At 57.2% G+C, this 21382-nt stretch overlaps 1 protein-coding gene across 8 annotated transcripts in view; it reads left to right on the top strand.

The window, feature by feature from the left end:
* Positions 1-6763: 6763 nt before the first annotated feature.
* LOC142487972 (uncharacterized) overlaps positions 6764-21382 on the top strand; it is a 102833-nt gene continuing 88214 nt past the window's right edge. For all 8 annotated transcript variants that reach the window (XM_075588209.1, XM_075588208.1, XM_075588204.1 and 5 more), the window contains exons 1-3: positions 6764-7101; positions 16302-18327; positions 20381-20491. In XM_075588209.1, coding sequence (XP_075444324.1) covers positions 16306-18327; positions 20381-20491 — 2133 coding nt within the window. In that variant the 5' untranslated portion in view covers positions 6764-7101; positions 16302-16305. The remainder of the gene's footprint in view (positions 7102-16301; positions 18328-20380; positions 20492-21382) is intronic.

The following is a 21382-nucleotide window of genomic DNA, read 5'->3' as shown; positions in this document are numbered from 1 at the left end:
AGAAGGAAGTCTCACGCCAGGAGACTGTCATTCTTAAAGCAGATGTGCGTGAATGGAAGGAGGACTGCAAGGAGGCCCTGAATAGTACAGAGACTGAAAAAGGAGAAAATTTAAGATTACAAAGAAGAAACTTAAAACTCAAAGAAGAAAATTTTAATTTGACAAACGACGTCAAGGAAAAAAATGAAAAGCTGCACGAGCTTAAGGAAATAAATAGACTTTTGGAAGGTGAGAAGTTTGAAGCAGAGCACCGACTGCAGAACCAACTGCCAGGTCTGCGTACGCCGAGGCGAAGCAGCGAACTCTGCAGGAAGACAATCTGCAGGCTGTTAAAGAAATTCAAGTGCTGCAGGAACGTCTGATTACCCAGTATGTCCCCGCAAAGCAGCATGAGAAACTGAAGGCTACCCTGAGCGTCACCAAAGCAACGCTAAAGGCCAAGCTTAGAACCCAGGTGACGTGGCACAAAAGGGAGCACAAGAAGGTCCAGAAACTGAAACAAGTAACTGTGGCCCAAGCAAAGAAGTTCATAGTGCTTCACAATGAAATAAAAATGTGGAAGCAAGCTCAGAGAAAGCAAAGCATGCAGATAAATTCCCTGAGAAGAGACTTGCAAGATGCACTCAAAAAACAGGGATCTCTCGCGGATGAGATGAAAGTTCTACAAGGACAAGTACTGACCCTGACTAAGCTTCAATGTCCCACAGCCACAAAAACCCATGAAGACAAGGGTACAGTGAGAGCTGGGAATACCGCTCGTCTGAAAGACAAGGTTGCAAAATGTGAACTACCTAAACAAGCACTAGCAAAACCTAAAGCCACCCAACAGGCAATAAAAGAAGGTACACGTGCTGAATAAAAACCAGAAGAATCCTTAGCTGATGAAGCTGAAAAGATGGGACATTCTCTGGAAGTGGGGGTGTAATTACAAATTAATCCCAAAGAGGCTGAACTTGCAACCCCATTGAGTGGAAAAAGGGCAGAGAGACAGCTTCAAGAGCAGAAAACTCAAAGGGCTGTTTTTAAATGCTCTGCAAATACTGCCATACAGTCTGCCTACAATAAGACGAGCACCCGACGCGTGGGAAATGTCATGACCGCGCACATAGCAAAAAGACTATACTTAGAAAAAGTCATCCTCGAGCGACTGAGAAGTGCTGATCTCAAGCACCTTCGGGAGGAGACGCGAATAAACTGGAGAAAGGGCTCCAATCCCAGCGGGACTGAGGGTTCTCTTCCTCCATTCACTCTCATTCAAGTCACAGAGATATCTAGAATGAGAGTGGAAGGATGGGCTTTGGCCGTGGCAAGCCCGAGCTTCCCACAAACAGGGGAGGTATGTAACAGGGGAGTTATCCCTGTTCAGGTAATGTGCCTCTAATCCAGCAGTGTGGTGGTTAACTGCTGGTAGTCAATTAACAAACACCACCTGCCTGATTAGATTGCTTAGAAAAGCCTGTTTTTTGAGACAGGAAGAGAGACTCCTTAGCTCACACCTGAGCTGAACAGAGAGACAGAGCAGAGATTGTCCTTGACTCTCACAACTTGTCTTGAGCCCTGCCAGAAGACACAGCAGAGCTGCTTTCAAGACACAGGGGAAACTTCTGAACCTGAATGCTGACAAAACCTGAGGAAAGGTAGCAACGCAGGAACATAGAAGATTTTCCCACCAAACCACAAGGAACAGATAAGACTTTCATTTATGAGACTTTATATATCTGCTTATTTCATGCTATATGTTTGGGGCTGGGAGACATGCTTATCAAAAGGGAGTGTGGACTGCATACAGTAATATTTCACTAGAAATATCCCAAGTGAATAGATGCTTTGTTTACCCCTTGTTTGGATGGTTTCCTGATGTTAAGGAAACAGGCGCAATAAAAGCTTATTTAATTTCACTATAACCAGACTCCCTTGCATACCTCTGTGAGCGTCCGCCTACAAGTCCGAAAAGGCAATTCGGGCAGTCAAAAATCTGTACTGAAGCCGGCGGCTGCTTCGGACAATATAGAATTGGCCCCTCGTATATAGGGAGAGTATGCAAAAGGTTGAATTGATGTTTATTCCCATGTAGAAGATGGCAGTAAAAGCTATTTGTGCAGATTAAGTAAATTGCTTTAAACCGCGTCCCACAGTAAGAACACCAAATGCAGCCTGGAATTCCATTGCCTGGGTATTTAACGAGCTGTGGACCCCCACCTCGGGAATTACTGGGTCACTGCGTTTCCCTAGGGGGTGCTGGCATGAAACTAAGGCCATGTTTATAGTGGGCGCCGCACACCTGTCACTCTAGCGACTTGTGCTCGTAGGGTTTGCGCGACGGGGAGGCATGGCGTGACGTCACGTGAGTGGCTTGCCCTCATTGGCTGAACTGTGCACACGTGACCGGGCCGTTGAGCGAAAAGATATTTGTCTTTTCTCAAATCTGCAGCGCGGTCGCTCTTAATGGCTCGCGCGCAGTATGTGCGGCCTCATAGAGAAGGTCTGCGGTTCGCGCGATGCTTGTGCACCATCGCACCCATATAAACGCAGCCTTAGGGTTTAATTCTATACGCTCCGAGGCGGCCGTGGGCTGTTTCTGGCAGAAAAGCGCTATTGACGTCTCGGAGTATATATTATTCCACCTTAGGCTGAGAGTGACATGGGGAACATGCACATGGGATATACATAAAGGGGTGAGAAGCCTCGGAGGGTCAGAGAAAGTGTGATAAAGAAAGCAGTCGGTGTCCCTGTGTAAATAACCATGGGATATCCCAGTGTCATCTCCCGGTGACCTTGGGCAAGTCACTTTATCTCCTGTGCCACAGGCACCAAAAAATTAATTGTAAGCACTACGGGCAGGGACTATGTCTGCAAAAATGGTATGTACAGGACTGCGTACACTGTCGCTATACAAGAAAACACTATTCTATATCCCACTAAATGGAATCGTCAATGGGATTTTTTTTTACCCCCAACCTTGGTTCTCTCTCTGTTTAGGATAAAATGTTGGGAGCCGAGTCAATTATTCAAAAGGCAAAAGTGGCTCACATCTGCAGCGTGTGTGTGTGTTTTCTATCACTGACAATATATCCCGAGCAACCCAAGCAATATCCTACAATAAAAAAAAAAAAATTAGTTCTGTAGGAATTAGATAATACTTACTACCTTTTTTTACCCCCCCCCCCCAAAAAAAATCAACTCAATGCCATTTTTTTATATACTGGGCATCCTTTGATGTCTATAGCAGGTTTTTAAACACTTTCCCGGCAGTGCAAGATCTTTGTAACACTTTCCCGTTTGTGATAACATTCCCAGCAGTTTGATCAGGAAACTGTGATGACGTTACCTTAGTGAGGATACATTGCAGCTGCTGAGTACACTGACTGAAGGATTGATTTGAAACGAAAAGGCGGCCATTTAGTGATCCTGGAAGCAGAATTTTGCTGATAGATCACGGGGAGAACTAAATCGATCAGCAGGTTAGATAATTAATTTTTAATAAAGGTAATCAAAGGCTGCATATATTAAAAAAAACAAACAAAACACACACATACATACATATATACATACATATCTGCTTGGATTGCCTCTTTAAAGCTTAGTTATGTACCCTTCTCATTAATAATAGACTTTAACCGAGTCTCACAGATAAAATGCAATATTTTTGCATTAAAATGTCCTTTGTTGCTGTCCACAAGCCTCAAAGCTCAAATATGTCTGTGCTTGTCGGTTACCACCTGTAATAATGTTACTATAGACCCCCATAGAGAGCCCCTCACCGAGCCTCTCTCCCACAGAGCCTCCCCCTCACCCAGTCTCCCTCCCACAGAGACCCCCTCACCCAGCCTCTCTCCCACAGAGCCCCCCCTCCTCACCCACTCTCCCTCCAGAGACCCCTCACCCAGCCTCTCTCCCACAGAGCCCCCCCCTCAATCAGTCTCCCTCTCACAGAGACCCCCTCACCCAGCCTCTCTCCCACAGAGCCCCCCCCTCACCCAGTCTCCCTCCCACAGAGACCCCCCTCACCAGTCTCCCTCCCACAGAGACCCCCCTCACCCAGTCTCCCTCCCACAGAGACCCCCTCACCCAGTCCTCCCTCCCACAGAGACCCCTCACCCAGTCTCCTCCAGAGACCCCCTCACCAGTCTCCCTCCCAGAGACCCCCTCACCCAGTCTCCCCTCCCAGACACCCCCTCACCCAGTCTCCTCCACAGAGACCCCCTCACCCAGTCTCCCTCCACAGAGACCCCCTCACCCAGTCTCCCTCCCACAGAGAAACCCCCTCACCCAGTCTCCCTCCCACAGACACCCCCTCACCCAGTCTCCCTCCCACAGAGAACCCCCTCACCCAGTCTCCCTTCCACAGAGACCCCCTCACCCAGTCTCCCTTCCACAGAGACCCCTCACCCAGTCTCCCTCCCACAGAGACCCCCCTCATCCAGCCTCCCTCCCACAGAGAAACCCCCTCACCCAGCCTCCCTCCACAGAGACCCCCTCACCCAGCCTCCCTCCCTCAGAGCCCCCTCACCAAGCCTCCCTCCCACAGAGACCCCCTCACCCAGTCTCCCTCCACAGAGAACCCCCTCACCCAGTCTCCCTCCCACAGAGAACCCCCTCACCCAGTCTCCCTCCCACAGAGACCCCCCTCACCCAGTCTCCCTCCCACAGAGAACCCCCTCACCCAGTCTCCCTCCCACAGAGAACCCCCCTCACCCAGTCTCCCTCCCACAGAGAACCCCCTCACCCAGTCTCCCTCCCACAGAGACTCCCCTCACCCAGTCTCCTCCCACAGAGACTCCCCTCACCCAGTCTCCCTCCCACAGAGACTCCCCTCACCCAGTCTCCCTCCCACAGAGACTCCCCTCACCCAGTCTCCTCCCACAGAGAACCCCCTCACCCAGCCTCCCTCCACAGAGACCCCTCACCCAGTCTCCCTCCCACAGAGACCCCCTCACCCAGTCTCCCTCCCACAGAGAACCCCCTCACCCAGTCTCCCTCCCACAGAGAACCCCCCTCACCCAGCCTCCCTCCCACAGAGAACCCCCTCACCCAGTCTCCCTCCACAGAGAACCCCCTCACCCAGTCTCACCTTCCACAGAGACCCCCTCACCCAGCCTCCCTCCCACAGGAGACCCCCTCACTCAGTCTCCTCCCAGAGACCCCCTCACCCAGCTCCCTCCCACAGAGAACCCGCTCACCCAGTCTCCCTCCCACAGAGACCCCCCTCATCCAGCCTCCCTCCCACAGAGAAACCCTCACCCAGTCTCCCTCCCACAGAGACCCCCTCACCCAGCCTCCCTCCCACAGAGACCCCCTCACCCAGCCTCCCTCCACAGAGAACCCCCTCACCCAGCCTCCCTCCCACAGAGACCCCCTCACCCAGCCTCCTCCCACAGAGACCCCCTCACCCAGTCTCCCTCCCACAGAGACCTCCTCACCCAGTCTCCCTCCCACAGAGAACCCCCTCACCCAGTCTCCCTCCCACAGAGACCCCTCACCCAGCCTCCCTCCCACAGAGAACCCCCTCACCCAGCCTCCCTCCCAGAGACCCCCGCACCCAGCCTCCCCTCCGAGACCCCCTCACCCAGCCTCCCTCGAGACCCCCTCACCCAGCCTCCCTCCCACAGAGACCCCCTCACCCAGTCTCCCTCCCAGAGAACCCCCTCACCCAGCCTCTCTCCCACAGAGACCCCCCCTCACCCAGCCTCCCTCCACAGAGAACCCCCTCACCCAGCCTCCCTCCCACAGAGACCCCCTCACCCAGCCTCCCTCCCACAGAGACCCCCTCACCCAGCCTCCCTCCCACAGAGACCCCCTCACCCAGCCTCCCTCCACAGAGACCCCCTCACCCAGCCTCCCTCCCACAGAGACCCCTCACCCAGCCTCCCTCCCACAGAGACCCCCTCACCCAGCCTCCCTCCCACAGAGCCCCCTCACCCAGCCTCCCTCCCACAGAGACCCCCTCACTCAGTCTCCCTCCCACAGAGACCCCCTCACCCAGTCTCCCTCCCACAGAGAGCCCCTCACCCAGCCTCCCTCCCACAGAGAGCCCCTCACCCAGCCTCCTCCCACAGAGCCCCCTCACCCAGCCTCCCTCCCACAGAGACCCCTCACCCAGTCCTCCCTCCCACAGAGCCCCTCACCCAGCCTCCCTTCCACAGAGACCACCTCACCCAGCCTCCATCACTCAGAGAAACCCCTCACCCAGCCTCCTCCGAGAGCCCCCTCACCCAGCCTCCCTCAGAGTCCCTAACCCAGCCTCCCTCCCTCAGAGACCACCTCACTCACTCACCCCCCTCCCTCAGAGACCCCCTCACCCAGCCTCCCTCAGAGACCCCCTCACCAGCCTCCCTCACAGAGACCCCCCTCACCCAGCCTCCCTCAGAGAGACCCCCTAACCCAGCCTCCCTCAGAGAGACCCCCTCACCCAGCCTCCTCAGAGAGACCCCCTCACCCAGCCTCCCTCAGAGAGACCCCCTCACCCAGCCTCCTCAGAGAGACCCCCTCACCCAGCCCCCCTCAGAGAGACCCCCTCACCCAGCCTCCCTCAGAGAGACCCCCCTCACCCAGCCTCCCTCACCCAGCCTCCCTACGAGAGACCCCCTCACCCAACCAAATCATTTTATAACCCTGCCAGTGGCTGCCACCGCGGGGGCTCACGGGAGTTGTAGTTTCCCGGACAACAACCCCCCGCCGCCTTGTATAACCAGGAACTACAGCTCCCAGTAATGCATTGCGGCCAGGTCCTACCCTTTCCCTGGCCCCCCCTGTAGGTCCTACCCTTTCCCTGGCCCCCCCTGTGCATGTTATTAGGCAGGTGAGGGGTGCAGCTCCGGGATTACGGCTGGTAGGTGGGTATATCCTGTGGGGCCTGTTCTCATGAGCACTTCCCTGCAGGTTGGGTGGCTGCCTCCCCCTATGTGATGATCTCCTCCTCTGTCTCTCCTCCTACTTCCTGTCAGCCTGGGATCTGTGAGTCCTCCTCAATCCCCACCATCCACACACACAAAAGGAAGGAGAGAGGGCCAGGGCCAGGGCCAGGCTGCAGGACCCCGCTGATGCTGCCCCTGATTGCAGGAGGATCCAGGAGGCAGCATGTCTGAGGAATGGTACCTGCAGGTAAAGGGTCCTCTGTACATGCCAAAGCTTTAGCTCTCCTCCCTCACTGGCATCACTCCCCCCCCCTTCCCTCACTGGCATCACTCCCCCCCCCCCCTTCCCTCACTGGCATCACTCCCCCCCCCCCTTCCCTCACTGGCATCACTCCCCCCTTCCCTCACTGGCATCACCCCCCCCCCTTCCCTCACTGGCATCACTCCTCCCCCCCCCCCTTCCCTCACTGTCATCACTCCTCCCCCCCCCCCTTCCCTCACTGGCATCACTCCTCCCCCCCCCTTCCCTCACTGGCATCACTCCCCCCCCCTTCCCTCACTGGCATCACTCCTCCCCCCCCTTCCCTCACTGGCATCACTCCTCCCCCCCCCCTTCCCTCACTGGCATCACTCCTCCCCCCCCCTTCCCTCACTGGCATCACTCCTCCCCCCCCCTTCCCTCACTGGCATCACTCCTCCCCCCCCCTTCCCTCACTGGCATCACTCCTCCCCCCCCTTCCCTCACTGGCATCACTCCTCCCCCCCCTTCCCTCACTGGCATCACTCCTCCCCCCCTTCCCTCACTGGCATCACTCCTCCCTCCTTCCTTCCCCCCCCCCCCTTCCCTCACTGGCATCACTCCTCCCCCCCCCCCTTCCCTCACTGGCATAACTCCTCCCCCCCCCTTCCCTCACTGGCATAACTCCTCCCCCCCCTTCCCTCACTGGCATAACTCCTCCCCCCCTTCCCTCACTGGCATAACTCCTCCCCCCCTTCCCTCACTGGCATAACTCCTCTCCCCCCCTTCCCTCACTGGCATAACTCCTCCCCCCCCTTCCCTCACTGGCATCACTCCTCCCCCCCCTTCCCTCACTGGCATCACTCCTCCTCCCCCCCCTTCCCTCACTGGCATCACTCCTCCTCCCCCCCCTTCCCTCACTGGCATCACTCCCCCCCCCCCCTTTCCCTCACTGGCATCACTCCTCCTCCCCCCCCTTCCCTCACTGGCATCACTCCTCCCCCCCCCCCTTCCCTCACTGGCATCACTCCCCCCCCCCTTCCCTCACTGGCATCACTCCCCCCCCCCCTTCCCTCACTGGCATCACCCCCCCCCCTTCCCTCACTGGCATCACTCCCCCCTTCCCTCACTGGCATCACCCCCCCCCATTCCCTCACTGGCATCACTCCTCCCCCCCCCTTCCCTCACTGGCATCACTCCTCCCCCCCCCCTTCCCTCACTGGCATCACTCCTCCCCCCCCTTCCCTCACTGGCATCACTCCCCCCCCCTTCCCTCACTGGCATCACTCCTCCCCCCCCTTCCCTCACTTTCATCACTCCTCCCCCCCCTTCCCTCACTGGCATCACTCCTCCCCCCCCTTCCCTCACTGGCATCACTCCTCCCCCCCCCTTCCCTCACTGGCATAACTCCTCCCCCCCCTTCCCTCACTGGCATAACTCCTCCCCCCCCTTCCCTCACTGGCATAACTCCTCCCCCCCCTTCCCTCACTGGCATAACTCCTCCCCCCTTCCCTCACTGGCATAACTCCTCCCCCCCCCTTCCCTCACTGGCATAACTCCTCCCCCCCCCTTCCCTCACTGGCATAACTCCTCCCCCCCCCTTCCCTCACTGGCATCACTCCTCCCCCCCCTTCCCTCACTGGCATCACTCCTCCTCCCCCCCCTTCCCTCACTGGCATCACTCCTCCTCCCCCCCCCTTCCCTCACTGGCATCACTCCTCCTCCCCCCCCTTCCCTCACTGGCATCACTCCTCCTCCCCCCCCTTCCCTCACTGGCATCACTCCTCCTCCCCCCCCTTCCCTCACTGGCATCACTCCTCCTCCCCCCCCTTCCCTCACTGGCATCACTCCTCCTCCCCCCCCTTCCCTCACTGGCATCACTCCTCCTCCCCCCCCTTCCCTCACTGGCATCACTCCTCCCCCCCCTTCCCTCACTGGCATCACTCCCCCCCCCCCTTCCCTCACTGGCATCACTCCTCCCCCCCCCCTTCCCTCACTGGCATCACTCCTCCCCCCCCCCCTTCCCTCACTGGCATCACTCCTTCCCCCCCCTTCCATCACTGACATCACTCCTCCCCCAACCCCCCCTTCCCTCACTGGCATCAATCTTCCTCCCCCCCACCCTTTGGCATCACTCTTCCTCCCCCCCACCCTTTGGCATCACTCTTCCTCCCCCCCCCTTTGGCATTACTCTTCCTCCCCCCCCCCCTTTGGCATCACTCTTCCTCCCCCCCCCTTTGGCATCACTCTTCCTCCCCCCCCTTTGGCATCACTCTTCCTCCCCCCCCTTTGGCATCACTCTTCCTCCCCCCTCCCCCCCCCTTTGGCATCACTCTTCCTCTCCCCCCCCCCTTTGGCATCACTCTTCCTCCCCCCCCCCCCCTTTGGCATCACTCTTCCTCCCCCCCCCCCCTTTGGCATCACTCTTCCTCCCCCCCCCCTTTGGCATCACTCTTCCTCCCCCCCCCCCCCTTTGGCATCACTCTTCCTCCCCCCCCCCCTTTGGCATCACTCTTCCTCCCCCCCCCTTTGGCATCACTCTTCCTCCCCCCCCCTTTGGCATCACTCTTCCTCCCCCCCCCCCCTTTGGCATCACTCTTCCTCCCCCCCCCCCTTTGGCATCACTCTTCCTCCCCCCCCCCCCTTTGGCATCACTCCCCCCCCCCCTTCCCTCACTGGCATCACTCCTCCCCCCCTTCCCTCACTGGCATCACTCCTCCCCCCCCCCCCTTCCCTCACTGGCATCACTCCTTCCCCCCCCTTCCATCACTGACATCACTCCTCCCCCAACCCCCCCTTCCCTCACTGGCATCAATCTTCCTCCCCCCCCCTTTGGCATCACTCTTCCTCCCCCCCCCCCTTTGGCATCACTCTTCCCCCCCTCTTTGGCATCACTCTTCCTCCCCCCTCCCTTTGGCATCACTCTTCCTCCCTCCCCCCTCCCTTTGGCATCACTCTTCCTCCCTCCCCCCTCCCTTTGGCATCACTCTTCCTCCCTCCCCCCTCCCTTTGGCATCACTCTTCCTCCCTCCCCCCTCCCTTTGCATCACTCTTCCTCCCTCCCCCCTCCCTTTGGCATCACTCTTCCTCCCTCCCCCCTCCCTTTGGCATCACTCTTCCTCCCTCCCCCCTCCCTTTGGCATCACTCTTCCTCCCTCCCCCCTCCCTTTGGCATCACTCTTCCTCCCTCCCCCCTCCCTTTGGCATCACTCTTCCTCCCTCCCCCCTCCCTTTGGCATCACTCTTCCTCCCTCCCCCCTCCCTTTGGCATCACTCTTCCTCCCCCCCCCCCCTTTGGCATCACTCTTCCTCCCCCCCCCCCTTTGGCATCACTCTTCCTCCCCCCCCCCCCCTTTGGCATCACTCTTCCTCCTCCCCCCCCTTTGGCATCACTCTTCCTCCTCCCCCCCCTTTGGCATCACTCTTCCTCCTCCCCCCCCTTTGGCATCACTCTTCCTCCTCCCCCCCCTTTGGCATCACTCTTCCTCCCCCCCCCCCTTCCCTCACTGGCATCACTCTTCCTCCCCCCCCCCCTTCCCTCACTGGCATCTCTCCTCCCCCCCCCCCCCCCCACTCTCACACTGGCATAAATTTAACCCCTTAAATACCCGCGGTGCACGTGGCTCTGTACGTGGCGCTGCCTGTGCGCGCTGCTCTTGCCGTGTAATACCCGCGGTGCATGTTGTTCTGTACGTGGCTCTGTACGTGGCTCTGTACGTGGCGCTGCCTGTGCGCGCTGCTCTTGCCGTGTAATACCGCCACAGCGTTGAACCCTTTTGCTTTTCGTTTGGCCGCCACATCGCTGTGACCTTTCTGCTCGTTTTAACCCGTTCACTGCTGTCACGCGACTTGTATATAATGATATCCCTTTTCGCACCTTCAGCGCCCAGATATCCTGCTAATGTTGTAACCCTGCGGCGGCCAACTCCAGTCCTGAAGGGCCACCAACAGGACAGGCTTTCGGCATATTCCTGCGTCAGCACGAGGGGGTGCAGTCAGTTGCCTGAGCCACTGATTGAGCCACCTGTGCTGAAGCAGGGATATCCTGCAAACCTGACCCGTTGGTGGCCCTTGAGGAGTGGAGTTAACCACCCCGGTTTTAACCCCTTCAGTGCTCCTACGCGGTCACGGTGGGCTCGGCGCCTGTCACGCTGATGTCCTAATTCTGGGGGGCGGGGGGCGGGGGGGAGGAGGGCAGGTCGGGTCCGTGACACATAATGAGCGATGTGTTTCCCCGTCTCTGCCTCTTCCCATCGTGCCGCTCAGCGCGAGGCTGGAGAGAGACCCCCGGCCCCCCTCCTGTTCCCAGGGAACATCGCTCTCTCTCACAAATGGGGGTATTTATCAATGCTGACAAGTGTCCTACTTTGCAAAGCAGCGCTCCGTCACTGCGGGGACGTGGGCCTCCCCCCCGTGGCACTACTGCGTGGGATCTTGAGCAGCAGATATTAAGGCAGGGGGCTCGACTCCAGTCCTTAACCCCCCCCCCCCCCCCTCCCGCCTAACAGGTCAGGTTTTCGGGATATCCCTGCTTCAGCACAGGTGTCTCTCTTCCTGGGCATTTTAAACATGGCTGCCACGGCATACAATATGCAGCGGCGACACCATCCCTCCGATTTAACACGGCCGCCTCCTGTTGAGCCAGAGGGACCCGTGAGAGCTGTCGGCCGGGTACATGGTGGAAATATACTTAGGTTTGGGGCCTTATATCCGGGAGGCCGGGGGTGGGAGGAAGAAATCTCGCAACCTTTCGTGACCACGGGGGAAAAAGGTTGAATCTGGATTCCCCCGCCCCCCCCCCCCCCCCTGAATTTGTGCTTTATTAATAGGAACGTGGCACTTTTTAATATAAATGAGATTTCTGGGGGGGGGGGAACGCGGTACTTTGTACCCCAGAATACCCCTGTTATACTACAGCGTAGTAACGCGTCAGCAAAAAGTACCAAATGTGGGGTAGAAGTAATACGTTTGCTGTGTAAGACTGCGTGACGTTGGAGGAGAAGCGCGTCGGTAATGCTGGATTCCCGGTCTGATCTTGTGACCTTGTCACTGTATCCGTCCTGGGCCAGAGGCATTGAAATTAGATTGTAAGTTCTCTGGGGCAGGGATTCATTGTGCTCGGTAGGATCTGTGCAGGGCTGTGTACCGTCAGTCCTATATAACAAATAATACTATTATGAAACTAAGCTTTGATATATTAATGAAAGCAAAAACCCAGTCATCAGAAAAAGGTGTGGGGTGTGTGTATATTACTCCTGGGTAAAAAGGAGCGTGGGAGACACGGGACGGATGCCCGATGTTAGGATCCACGAGGTGTTGGGGTCCACGAGGTGTTAGGATCCACGAGGTGTTAGGATCCACGAGGTGTTAGGATCCACGAGGTGTTAGGATCCACGAGGTGTTTGGATCCACGAGGTGTTTGGATCCACGAGGTGTTTGGATCCACGAGGTGTTTGGATCCACGAGGTGTTTGGATCCACGAGGTGTTTGGATCCACGAGGTGTTTGGATCCACGAGGTGTTTGGATCCACGAGGTGTTTGGATCCACGAGGTGTTTGGATCCACGAGGTGTTTGGATCCACGAGGTGTTTGGATCCACGAGGTGTTTGGATCCACGAGGTGTTTGGATCCACGAGGTGTTTGGATCCACGAGGTGTTTGGATCCACGAGGTGTTTGGATCCACGAGGTGTTTGGATCCACGAGGTGTTTGGATCCACGAGGTGTTAGGATCGGGATCAGCAAATATTGGATAAACCAATAATATAACCAAAGACACACATGACGGTGACACACGCACAATACTTCAGCCAAGAAAGAGCAGCTACAAAGGTACATTTTACTGGTTAGGGTAAGGGGGTTTAGCGGTTAGAGCAGGGGGTTAATTTAAGGGGGTTTAGTGGTTAGAGCAGGGGGTTAATTTAAGGGGGTTTAGTGGTTAGAGCAGGGGGTTAATTTAAGGGGGTTTAGCGGTTAGAGCAGGGGGTTAATTTAAGGGGGTTTAGTGGTTAGAGCAGGGGGTTCATTTTAGGGGTTTCTGGGGAATAAGGTTATTAGGGAACGGGGGTAGCGTTGGTATTGGGGCGGTTTAGGGTAAGGTTAGTCACTTACCTGAGTGGCGAAGTGGCCAGCGGCGACAGGTCCCGGTGGCGTTGGGAGTCACGGCAAAGCACCGCAGGTCATTCCGCCGCGACCAGATGTTATGTACGTGTGGCGGTTTGTGGTGGTGTTGTTTTTTTTTTTTGTTTGTTATTTTTCTTGTGCTTTTTGTGTAATTTGTGTTCATGTGTTTCTTTGTACTCGGATCTGTCTTGATCTAGGGACAAATAGTTTTGCCAGTTTGCTAAATGACTGTCCCCTTTATACGGGTTTGGCATTGCGCGTTGCATCGTTATCGGGAGGCGGGACCATGGGACAGCACTGCGCTCCCTTCCCCTTCCTGTGTTCTGCGGGGCAGGGTGAGACTGGCTTCAGATTCTCTGCTAATAAAACCCCATTTTTGTTTCCTTGTGTAGTGTCCCTTCCTCCCCTCCCCCCCCCCCCCCCGGGGGAGTGTGTCTGTGGCCTCTAACTCCCTTACCTGATCTCCGGCGGCTTCTGGCAACGCGGCGTCACCTGATTTCAGAAACGCCGGTGACAAACACCCCTGCCCTATGATGTAGCCACATCGTCATGGAGCCCCGCAAGGCCCAGACCCAATGGTGTGGTGGCCCCCTCATCGGGTACTGGAGGGCTCAGGAAATCTGCAGATCCTGCCACGCCGGGCGGGGTAATATGTGGGACGCGTTGGTGCCTCTTATAGAGGCTCCTTACCGATATACTATACGCAGAGGACGGCTTGCAATGACACATTGGTATTCTGCCAGTGACGGCTATACATTAATATGCGCACGCAGAAGTGGTGATAAATCGCCTGCAGCTCGCTGCTTGTCGATGAAATCCATCATCAAGCCACTGAGGGGGGGACACGGGCAGCGGGGCGGCCCGCGGGTCTCGCGTGTGGGCAGGAATGGGTGTGGCCGGATTTAATGGGTGCGGGACCCCAATGGGTACAGTACCTGCTGCATTGTTGGAGTATGGGACTGTGCATAAGGATCCTACCCGTTGTTGGCATTACAAGGGGTGTTGCGCCCGATTTGTTGCAGTGAGTAACTTTTCCTTGCTATTAGTGACCCTGTGTACAACGCGACACTGTGTACAACGCGACACTGTGTACAACGCGACGCTGTGTACAACGCGACGCTGCGTACAACGCGACGCTGCGTACAACGCGACGCTGCGTACAACGCGACGCTGCGTACAACGCGACGCTGCGTACAACGCGACGCTGCGTGCGACGCTGCGTACAACGCGACCCTCTGAAAGGTGCAATTCCACATCTACTAGGATGGGTTATTTGTGAAGCGCCGGCTTACTCTGCAGCGTGGTACAAAGGGGGCACAGAGACCTGTGTATTACACGCACAGATGTACTTGCACAATAAGGGCAGACGGATACAGAGGGGAATAAGGGCCCCGCTGGCGCGGGCTTACAGGCCCGGGGAAGAAAGGTAAAGTGGCTGCTCATAGTGGCATGGAGTATCTCCGGAGTCTGCTGCAGTTGCCATACACTGGAAGCCCGCGGCGACACGTTGCCACCTCTGCCAGTAAAGAAGAAGCGGGGATATATTTGGGGGGTTCGTGTCACTTCTAAATAATGTCGGGGACCCTGTGGTTAACCCCCTCAGTGCCACACAGGGTTAATAAAACGTGGCTGGGATGTGGCAAGAGGGGGGGTGTGTGTGTGTGTGTGTGTGTGTGTGTGTGTGTGTGTGTGTGTGTGTGTGTGTGTGTGTGTGTGTGTGTGTGTGTGTGTGTGTGTGTGTGTGACATGCAGCTGCTCTGCGTGTCTGTCACCAGACACAACCCCACCCCCGCCTCCTGTCACCATACTGTCACCTCCCCGGCCCGGCCACGGCTCTGTGTACAGTACAGAGAAACGCCAATTCTCTGGGGAGCCGGACCCGGCATAGAGAGGGGGGGGGGGAAGCTCGGGAGGCCCAAGTGAGAGAGAGGGGGGGAGGCCTGAGTGAGAGAGGGGGGGGGGGGGCCTGAGAGAGAGGGGGGGAGGCCTGAGTGAGAGAGTGAGAGAGGGGGGGAGACAGAGAGAGGGGGGGAGGCCTGAGTGAGAGAGGGGGGGGGAGGCCTGAGTGAGAGAGGGGGGGAGGCCTGAGTGAGAGAGGGGGAGGCCTGAGTGAGAGAGGGGGGGGGAGGCCTGAGAGAGAGGGGGGGAGGCCTGAGTGAGAGAGGGGGGGAGACAGAGAGAGGGGGGGAGGCCTGAGTGAGAGAGGGGGGGGAGGCCTGAGTGAGAGAGGGGGGAGGCCTGAGTGAGAGGGGGGGGGGGAGGCCTGCGTGAGAGGGGGGGGAGGCCTGAGTGAGAGAGGGGGGGGGAGCAGAGAGGGGGGGGGAGGCCTGCGTGAGAGGGGGGGGGGGGGAGGCCTGCGTGAGAGAGGGGGGGGAGGCAGAGAGGGGGGGGGGGAGGCCTGCGTGAGAGAGGGAGGGGGGGAGAGGTTTCGCAGCCAGGGCTTCTCCCAGCGCCCCGGCTGTGAATATTACAACTTTCAAGTACAAATCATTTTCAATACATTGAAATCCTCCCCCAGGTCTCGGCGCCGCCTTACAGCAGTAATGGCGCGTTCCCGGTAAATACTGTGCGGTGCTGTGGCCGTGTGAGGTTTAGCACATGGGACGTGCAGGTTTTACGAAGCCCAATCAGTAATTAAATGTCCAGAATAACCAACAGTAACTTATTTATCTCCCGTTGTTTCAGGCACCAAATATAGATTGCAAGCTCTGTGGGTCAGACTTCCGCGTGCGCGTGTGCGTGTGCGTGTGTGCGTGTGTCCTGTATATACTGTAACCCTTTGCTGCTGGGGTGACGGGGAGAATAATCTCATGGTATATTCTTGGTCTTGTTTCCTGCGTCTCTGTGCGTTGCGCCCGTGACTGCTCTGCGCGGAGGTTCGGACGCGCGCGTTCATTGTATATTCTTGGTTGTGTTACACGCGCGCCTGTGCGTTGCGCTGCGCCTGTGCGTTGCGCTGCGCCTGTGCGTTGCGCTGCGCCTGTGCGTTGCGCTGCGCCTCTGTGTTGCGCTGCGCCTGTGCGTTGCGCTGCACGGAGGTTCGGACGCGCACATTCATTGCCTTTGTTCCTGTTGTGTCCCCTGGCAGGTTCATGATGCCGCACTGCCTTGCGAATGGCTGCAGTAACCGTGGCGAGAGGAGCGACCCGTCCGTCAGTTTCCACGCCTTTCCTGCGGACGTGCCGGCTGCGCAGCGCTGGGCTGACCGGTGCGGTGTCTCGGGGGACGACCTTGCTGCCCTGGTGCAGGACGTTCTGCGGGGCAGGTCTGGGAAGTACCAGCTGTGCTCCCTGCACTTCGAGGAGAGAGACTTCGAGGGGGGCCCGGTCCAGCCTGTGGGGGTCCATCCTGCAGGGGCCCAGCCAGTCGTAGCTCAGCCTGCGGGGGCCCAGCCTGAGCCTGCGGGGACCCAGCCTGAGCCTGTGGGGGTCCAGCCAGTCGTAGCCCATCCTGCGGGGACCCAGCCTGAACCTACTGCAGTCCAGCCTGTGGGGGCCCAGCTTGAACCTACGGGGGCCCAACATGCAGGGGCCCAGCCAACCATAGCCCAGCCTGAAGCTGCGGGGGCACAGCCTGTGGGGGCACAGCTTGAACCTGTGGGGTCCCAGCCTGAACCTGCGAGAGCCCATCCTGAGCCTGCAGGGGCCCAGCCAGTCGTAGCTCAGCCTGCAGGGGCCCAGCCTGAGTCTGCGGGGACCCAGCCTGAACCTACTGCAGTCCAGCCTGTGGGGGCCCAACTTGAACCTACGGGGGCCCAACATGCAGGGGCCCAGCCAGCCATAGCCCAGTCTGAAGCTGCGGGGGCACAACCTGCGAGGGCACAGCTTGAACCTGCAGGGGCTCAGCCCGCCATAGCCGAGCTTGAGCCAGTTGTAGCCCATCCTGAGCCAGCCACAGCCCAGCCTGCAGGAGCCAAGCCTGAACCTGCTACAGTCCATCCTGAACCTACGGGGGCTGAGCCAGCTGTAGCCCAGCCTGCGGGAGCCCAGCCTGAACCTGCGGGTGCCCATCCTGAACCTGCGGGGGCTGAGCCAGCTGTAGCCCATCCTGAGCCAGCTGTAGCCCAGCCCGCGGAAGCCCAGTCTGAACCTGCTACAGTCCAGCCTGAACCTGTGGGGGCTCAGCCAGCTGTAGCCCAGCCTGCGGGAGCTCAGTCTGAACCTGCGGGTGCCCATCCTGAACCTGCGGGGGCCCATCCTGCGGGTGCCCATCCTGAACCTGCGGGGGCACAGCTTGAACCTGTGGGGGCTCAGCCCGCCATAGCCCACCCTGAGCCAGTCGTAGCCCACCCTGAGCCAACCATAGCCCAGCCCGCGGAAGCCCATCCTGAACCTGCTGCAGTCCAGCCTGAACCTACGGGGGCTGAGTCAGCTGTAGCCCGGCCTGCGGGGGACCAGCCTGAACCTACGGAGGATGAGTCAGCTGTAGCCCAGCCTGCGGGGGACCAGCCTGAACCTACGGAGGATGAGTCAGCTGTAGCCCAGCCTGCGGGGGACCAGCCTGAACCTACGGAGGATGAGTCAGCTGTAGCCCAGCCTGCGGGGGACCAGCCTGAACCTACGGAGGATGAGTCAGCTGTAGCCCAGCCTGCGGGGGACCAGCCTGAACCTACGGAGGATGAGTCAGCTGTAGCCCAGCCTGCGGGGGACCAGCCTGAACCTACGGAGGATGAGCCAGCTGTAGCCCAGCCTGAACCTGCGGGGGCCCAGTCTGTGGGAGCTCAGCCTGAACCTACCGGGGCTGGGCCAGCTGTAGCCCAGCCTGAACCTGCGGGGGCCCAGTCTGTGGGAGCTCAGCCTGTACCTACGGAGGATGAGCCAGCTGTAGCCCAGCTTTCGGGAGCTCAGTCTGAACCTGCGGGGGCTCAACATGCGGGGGATGAGCCAGCCGTAGCCCAGCCTGCTGGAGCCCATCCTGAACCTGCGGGAGCCCATCCTGAACCTGCGGGAGCCCATCCTGAACCTGCGGGGGCCCATCCTGCGGGGGCCCATCCTGAACCTGTGGGGGCCCATCCTACGGGAGCCCAGCGCAAACTGCGGCAGAACGCAGAGCCCACCCTGCTCCTGAACACACCACCTACACACCAGGATGGCAGCCGGGAGCACAGGGAACAGGTAAGCGGGTGGAAGGAGGCAGCGTGTGGTCACTGAGGGGTGGGGGCAGGGGCAGGTGCAGACCCTACTATTGCAGGGTGACACAGTATCACCACAGGGACACACAGTAACACACACACACTGCAAGGTGACACTGTAACACAGACCCTCCTATTGCAGGGTGACACAGTATCACAAAACATACAGGACCCCTATAAGCTCATATTGAACCCCCAAAATAACCACAACATATATATATATATATATATATATATATATATATATATATATATATATATATATATATATATATATATATATATATATATATATATATATATATATATATATATATATATATATATATATGCGTATGTGTCAAACAGGAGTGCTACTGAGCATGGCAATATATATTTAAAACCAGACAGAGAACATGAAACACAGACAGAGCGCAGTGCTACATCCAATGACACAAATACACAGTACAGTGCCTAAATAAATATAGATATATCTTTTGAATAAAATGGTCTTTTAGTTTAACTCTTTGGCCAAAGTGTTGTAAGCCCTTGAGCCCCTCCAAGGCAGACCACGTCTCAAGGGTCCTAACACTAAAATAGATTCTTAATAACCTGTGCATTGCCAGGAAGAATGGTTTATAATAAATCTGTCAAAATTAGTTGCATAGTTCCAAGTCTGATTGAAGCTCTTATTAACCTGTATAATACCAGGAAAAGCACTCTGTATTAGATTTGTCACAATCAAACTGTATGCAGGTTCCCATGGGTGTGGAAGGTGAAATGGAGTGAGCTTTAACCATTTAAAAGTGTCATTGTCATTGGATGTAGCACTGGGCTCTGTCTGTGTTTCATGTTCTGTCTCTGGTTTTAAAAATGACACAGTAACACACACACACACACACACACACACACACACACACACACACACACACACACACACACACACACACACACACACACACACACTGACACAGTAACACACACACTGCAAGGTGACACAGTAACACACACACTGCAAGGTGACACAGTAACACACACAGTAACACACACACTGCAAGGTGACACACAGTAACACACACACACTACAAGGTGACAGTGACAGATGTGCCTTCCATCCCTGCGTCCATCCTTGTGTGCAGCCCCGTGCCCTAATCCTTGTGTGCAGCCTCGTGCCCTAATCCTTGTGTGCAGCCTCGTGCCCTAATCCTTGTGTGCCGCCCCGTGCCCTAATCCTTGTGCGCAGCCCCGTGCCCTAATCCTTGTGTGCCGCCCCGTGCCCTAATCCTTGTGTGCCGCCCCGTGCCCTAATCCTTGTGCGCAGCCCCGTGCCCTAATCCTTGTGTGCCGCCCCGTGCCCTAATCCTTGTGTGCCGCCCCGTGCCCTAATCCTTGTGTGCAGCCTCGTGCCCTAATCCTTGTGTGCAGCCCCGTGCCCTAATCCTTGTGTGCAGCCTCGTGCCCTAATCCTTGTGTGCCGCCTCGTGCCCTAATCCTTGTGTGCCGCCTCGTGCCCTAATCCTTGTGTGCCGCCTCGTGGCCTAATCCTTGTGTGCCGCCCCGTGCCCTAATCCTTGTGTGCCGCCTCGTGGCTGTTCCTAATAAGGGATATAACCTTTATACACAGGGTGACCAGATCTCGAAATGTAAGAACCAGGGCACATTAAAAAATCATTTCTAAATCCAACGACATCTCTAAAATCTCCCTATGCAGTGGTATTTGTCTCACTGCGTTCCCATTTATGCTGAATTACTGGTTTATTTCAGTTTCCCAACATAACACAAACACGGGAAACGGACGGCTGGGTTTATATTAATGAATCGTTTCATTCGCGTTAACCCGCATATTTCAGATGTTTTCTCTGTGATATAATCCAGCTAAAAACCCTAAAAACATTTCATGTCCATTTTTGCGGGTTTAAGTCCAAACGGGGAACAGCTGATCACCGTCACGTGCGAGGGACTTTGAGAATATTTTCGGGGCACAGGGACGTTTCATGTAAACGCTTGATGTATGGTCACCCTACTTATGCTGTGCCTCTTCCTACGCCTTTACTCAGCGCCCTGCGGCCCTGCCGGATCCCGAGCGGCGGGAGAGGGAGTCGGAGGCTGGCTCGCTCACATCCACGTGCTGCTCCTGCAGCGCTCCTCGGACCTCTAGGACTGCACAGGTAACGGACTGGCTTGGTGTGCTGCCTGACCATCTCCGCTTTATATACCGCCCACTTCAGAGGCTAGCGGCCGAGCTACAAGGTTTCTCCTTCGGAGGATGTTAGTCCATCAGCATTGGGCCGGGGGTCGCCTGCTGTGTCCCCCCCTGTTTGTTTGTTTAACAGAGTTTTAACTCTTTCACTGCTGGGGGGGGGGTGTCTCCTGGCACCTGCATCGGTCACACGCTTGGAGGCCACCTGGGGGAAGGTGATAATCGGGGGACGAGTCACATTAAACTGCCGACAACCTCCCTTCCTGGCACCCGATTTAGCCATGATCAGAAAGGGAAGCATGTCCTAAAGAGAGAGAAGAGCTGGAAGCTGGAGGGTGGCAGGCTCAGGGGGGGGGGGGAGATGTGAGGACGCACTTCTACATGGGACGGGTGGGGGATTTGTGGAATAGCCTCCCAGCAGAGGTGGTAGCCACTCCGCCCCCGACTAAGTCTGGTTTTAGGGTATCCCAGCTTCAGCACAGGTTGCTCAGTCTTTGATTGAGCCACCTGTGCTGAAGCTGGGATATCCTGTAAACCTGACCTGTTGGGGGGGGGGGGGGGGGGGGGGGGCTTGAGGACTTGGAGTTGAGGGTCCTGCAGAAACTCTTGGGATAGACAGGACTCCTACATACAAAAGGGCAGCCACGGCAGGGGCCACGTGCCTCGTGTCTGTGTCCCCGCGTATATTTCTACGGTCCGTCAGTAGATGATAAAGTGGCCCAGTGTTGGTTTAACACCCGAGACGTTTCCGCTGGGGGTATAGGGGCTAATTCTATATACGCCGAGGCGGCCGGATTCAGCTCTTGGTCCCTATAGATCGATCTTTCGAAATCCTCCCGACGGGGGTATAAGCACCGCA

The sequence above is a fragment of the Ascaphus truei genome, chromosome 2, assembly GCF_040206685.1.
Source record: "Ascaphus truei isolate aAscTru1 chromosome 2, aAscTru1.hap1, whole genome shotgun sequence".
Classification (NCBI taxonomy): Eukaryota; Metazoa; Chordata; class Amphibia; order Anura; family Ascaphidae; genus Ascaphus; species Ascaphus truei.
The sequence above is the reverse complement of the archived record's forward strand: the minus strand, read 5'-3'. Positions and strand labels throughout refer to the sequence as shown.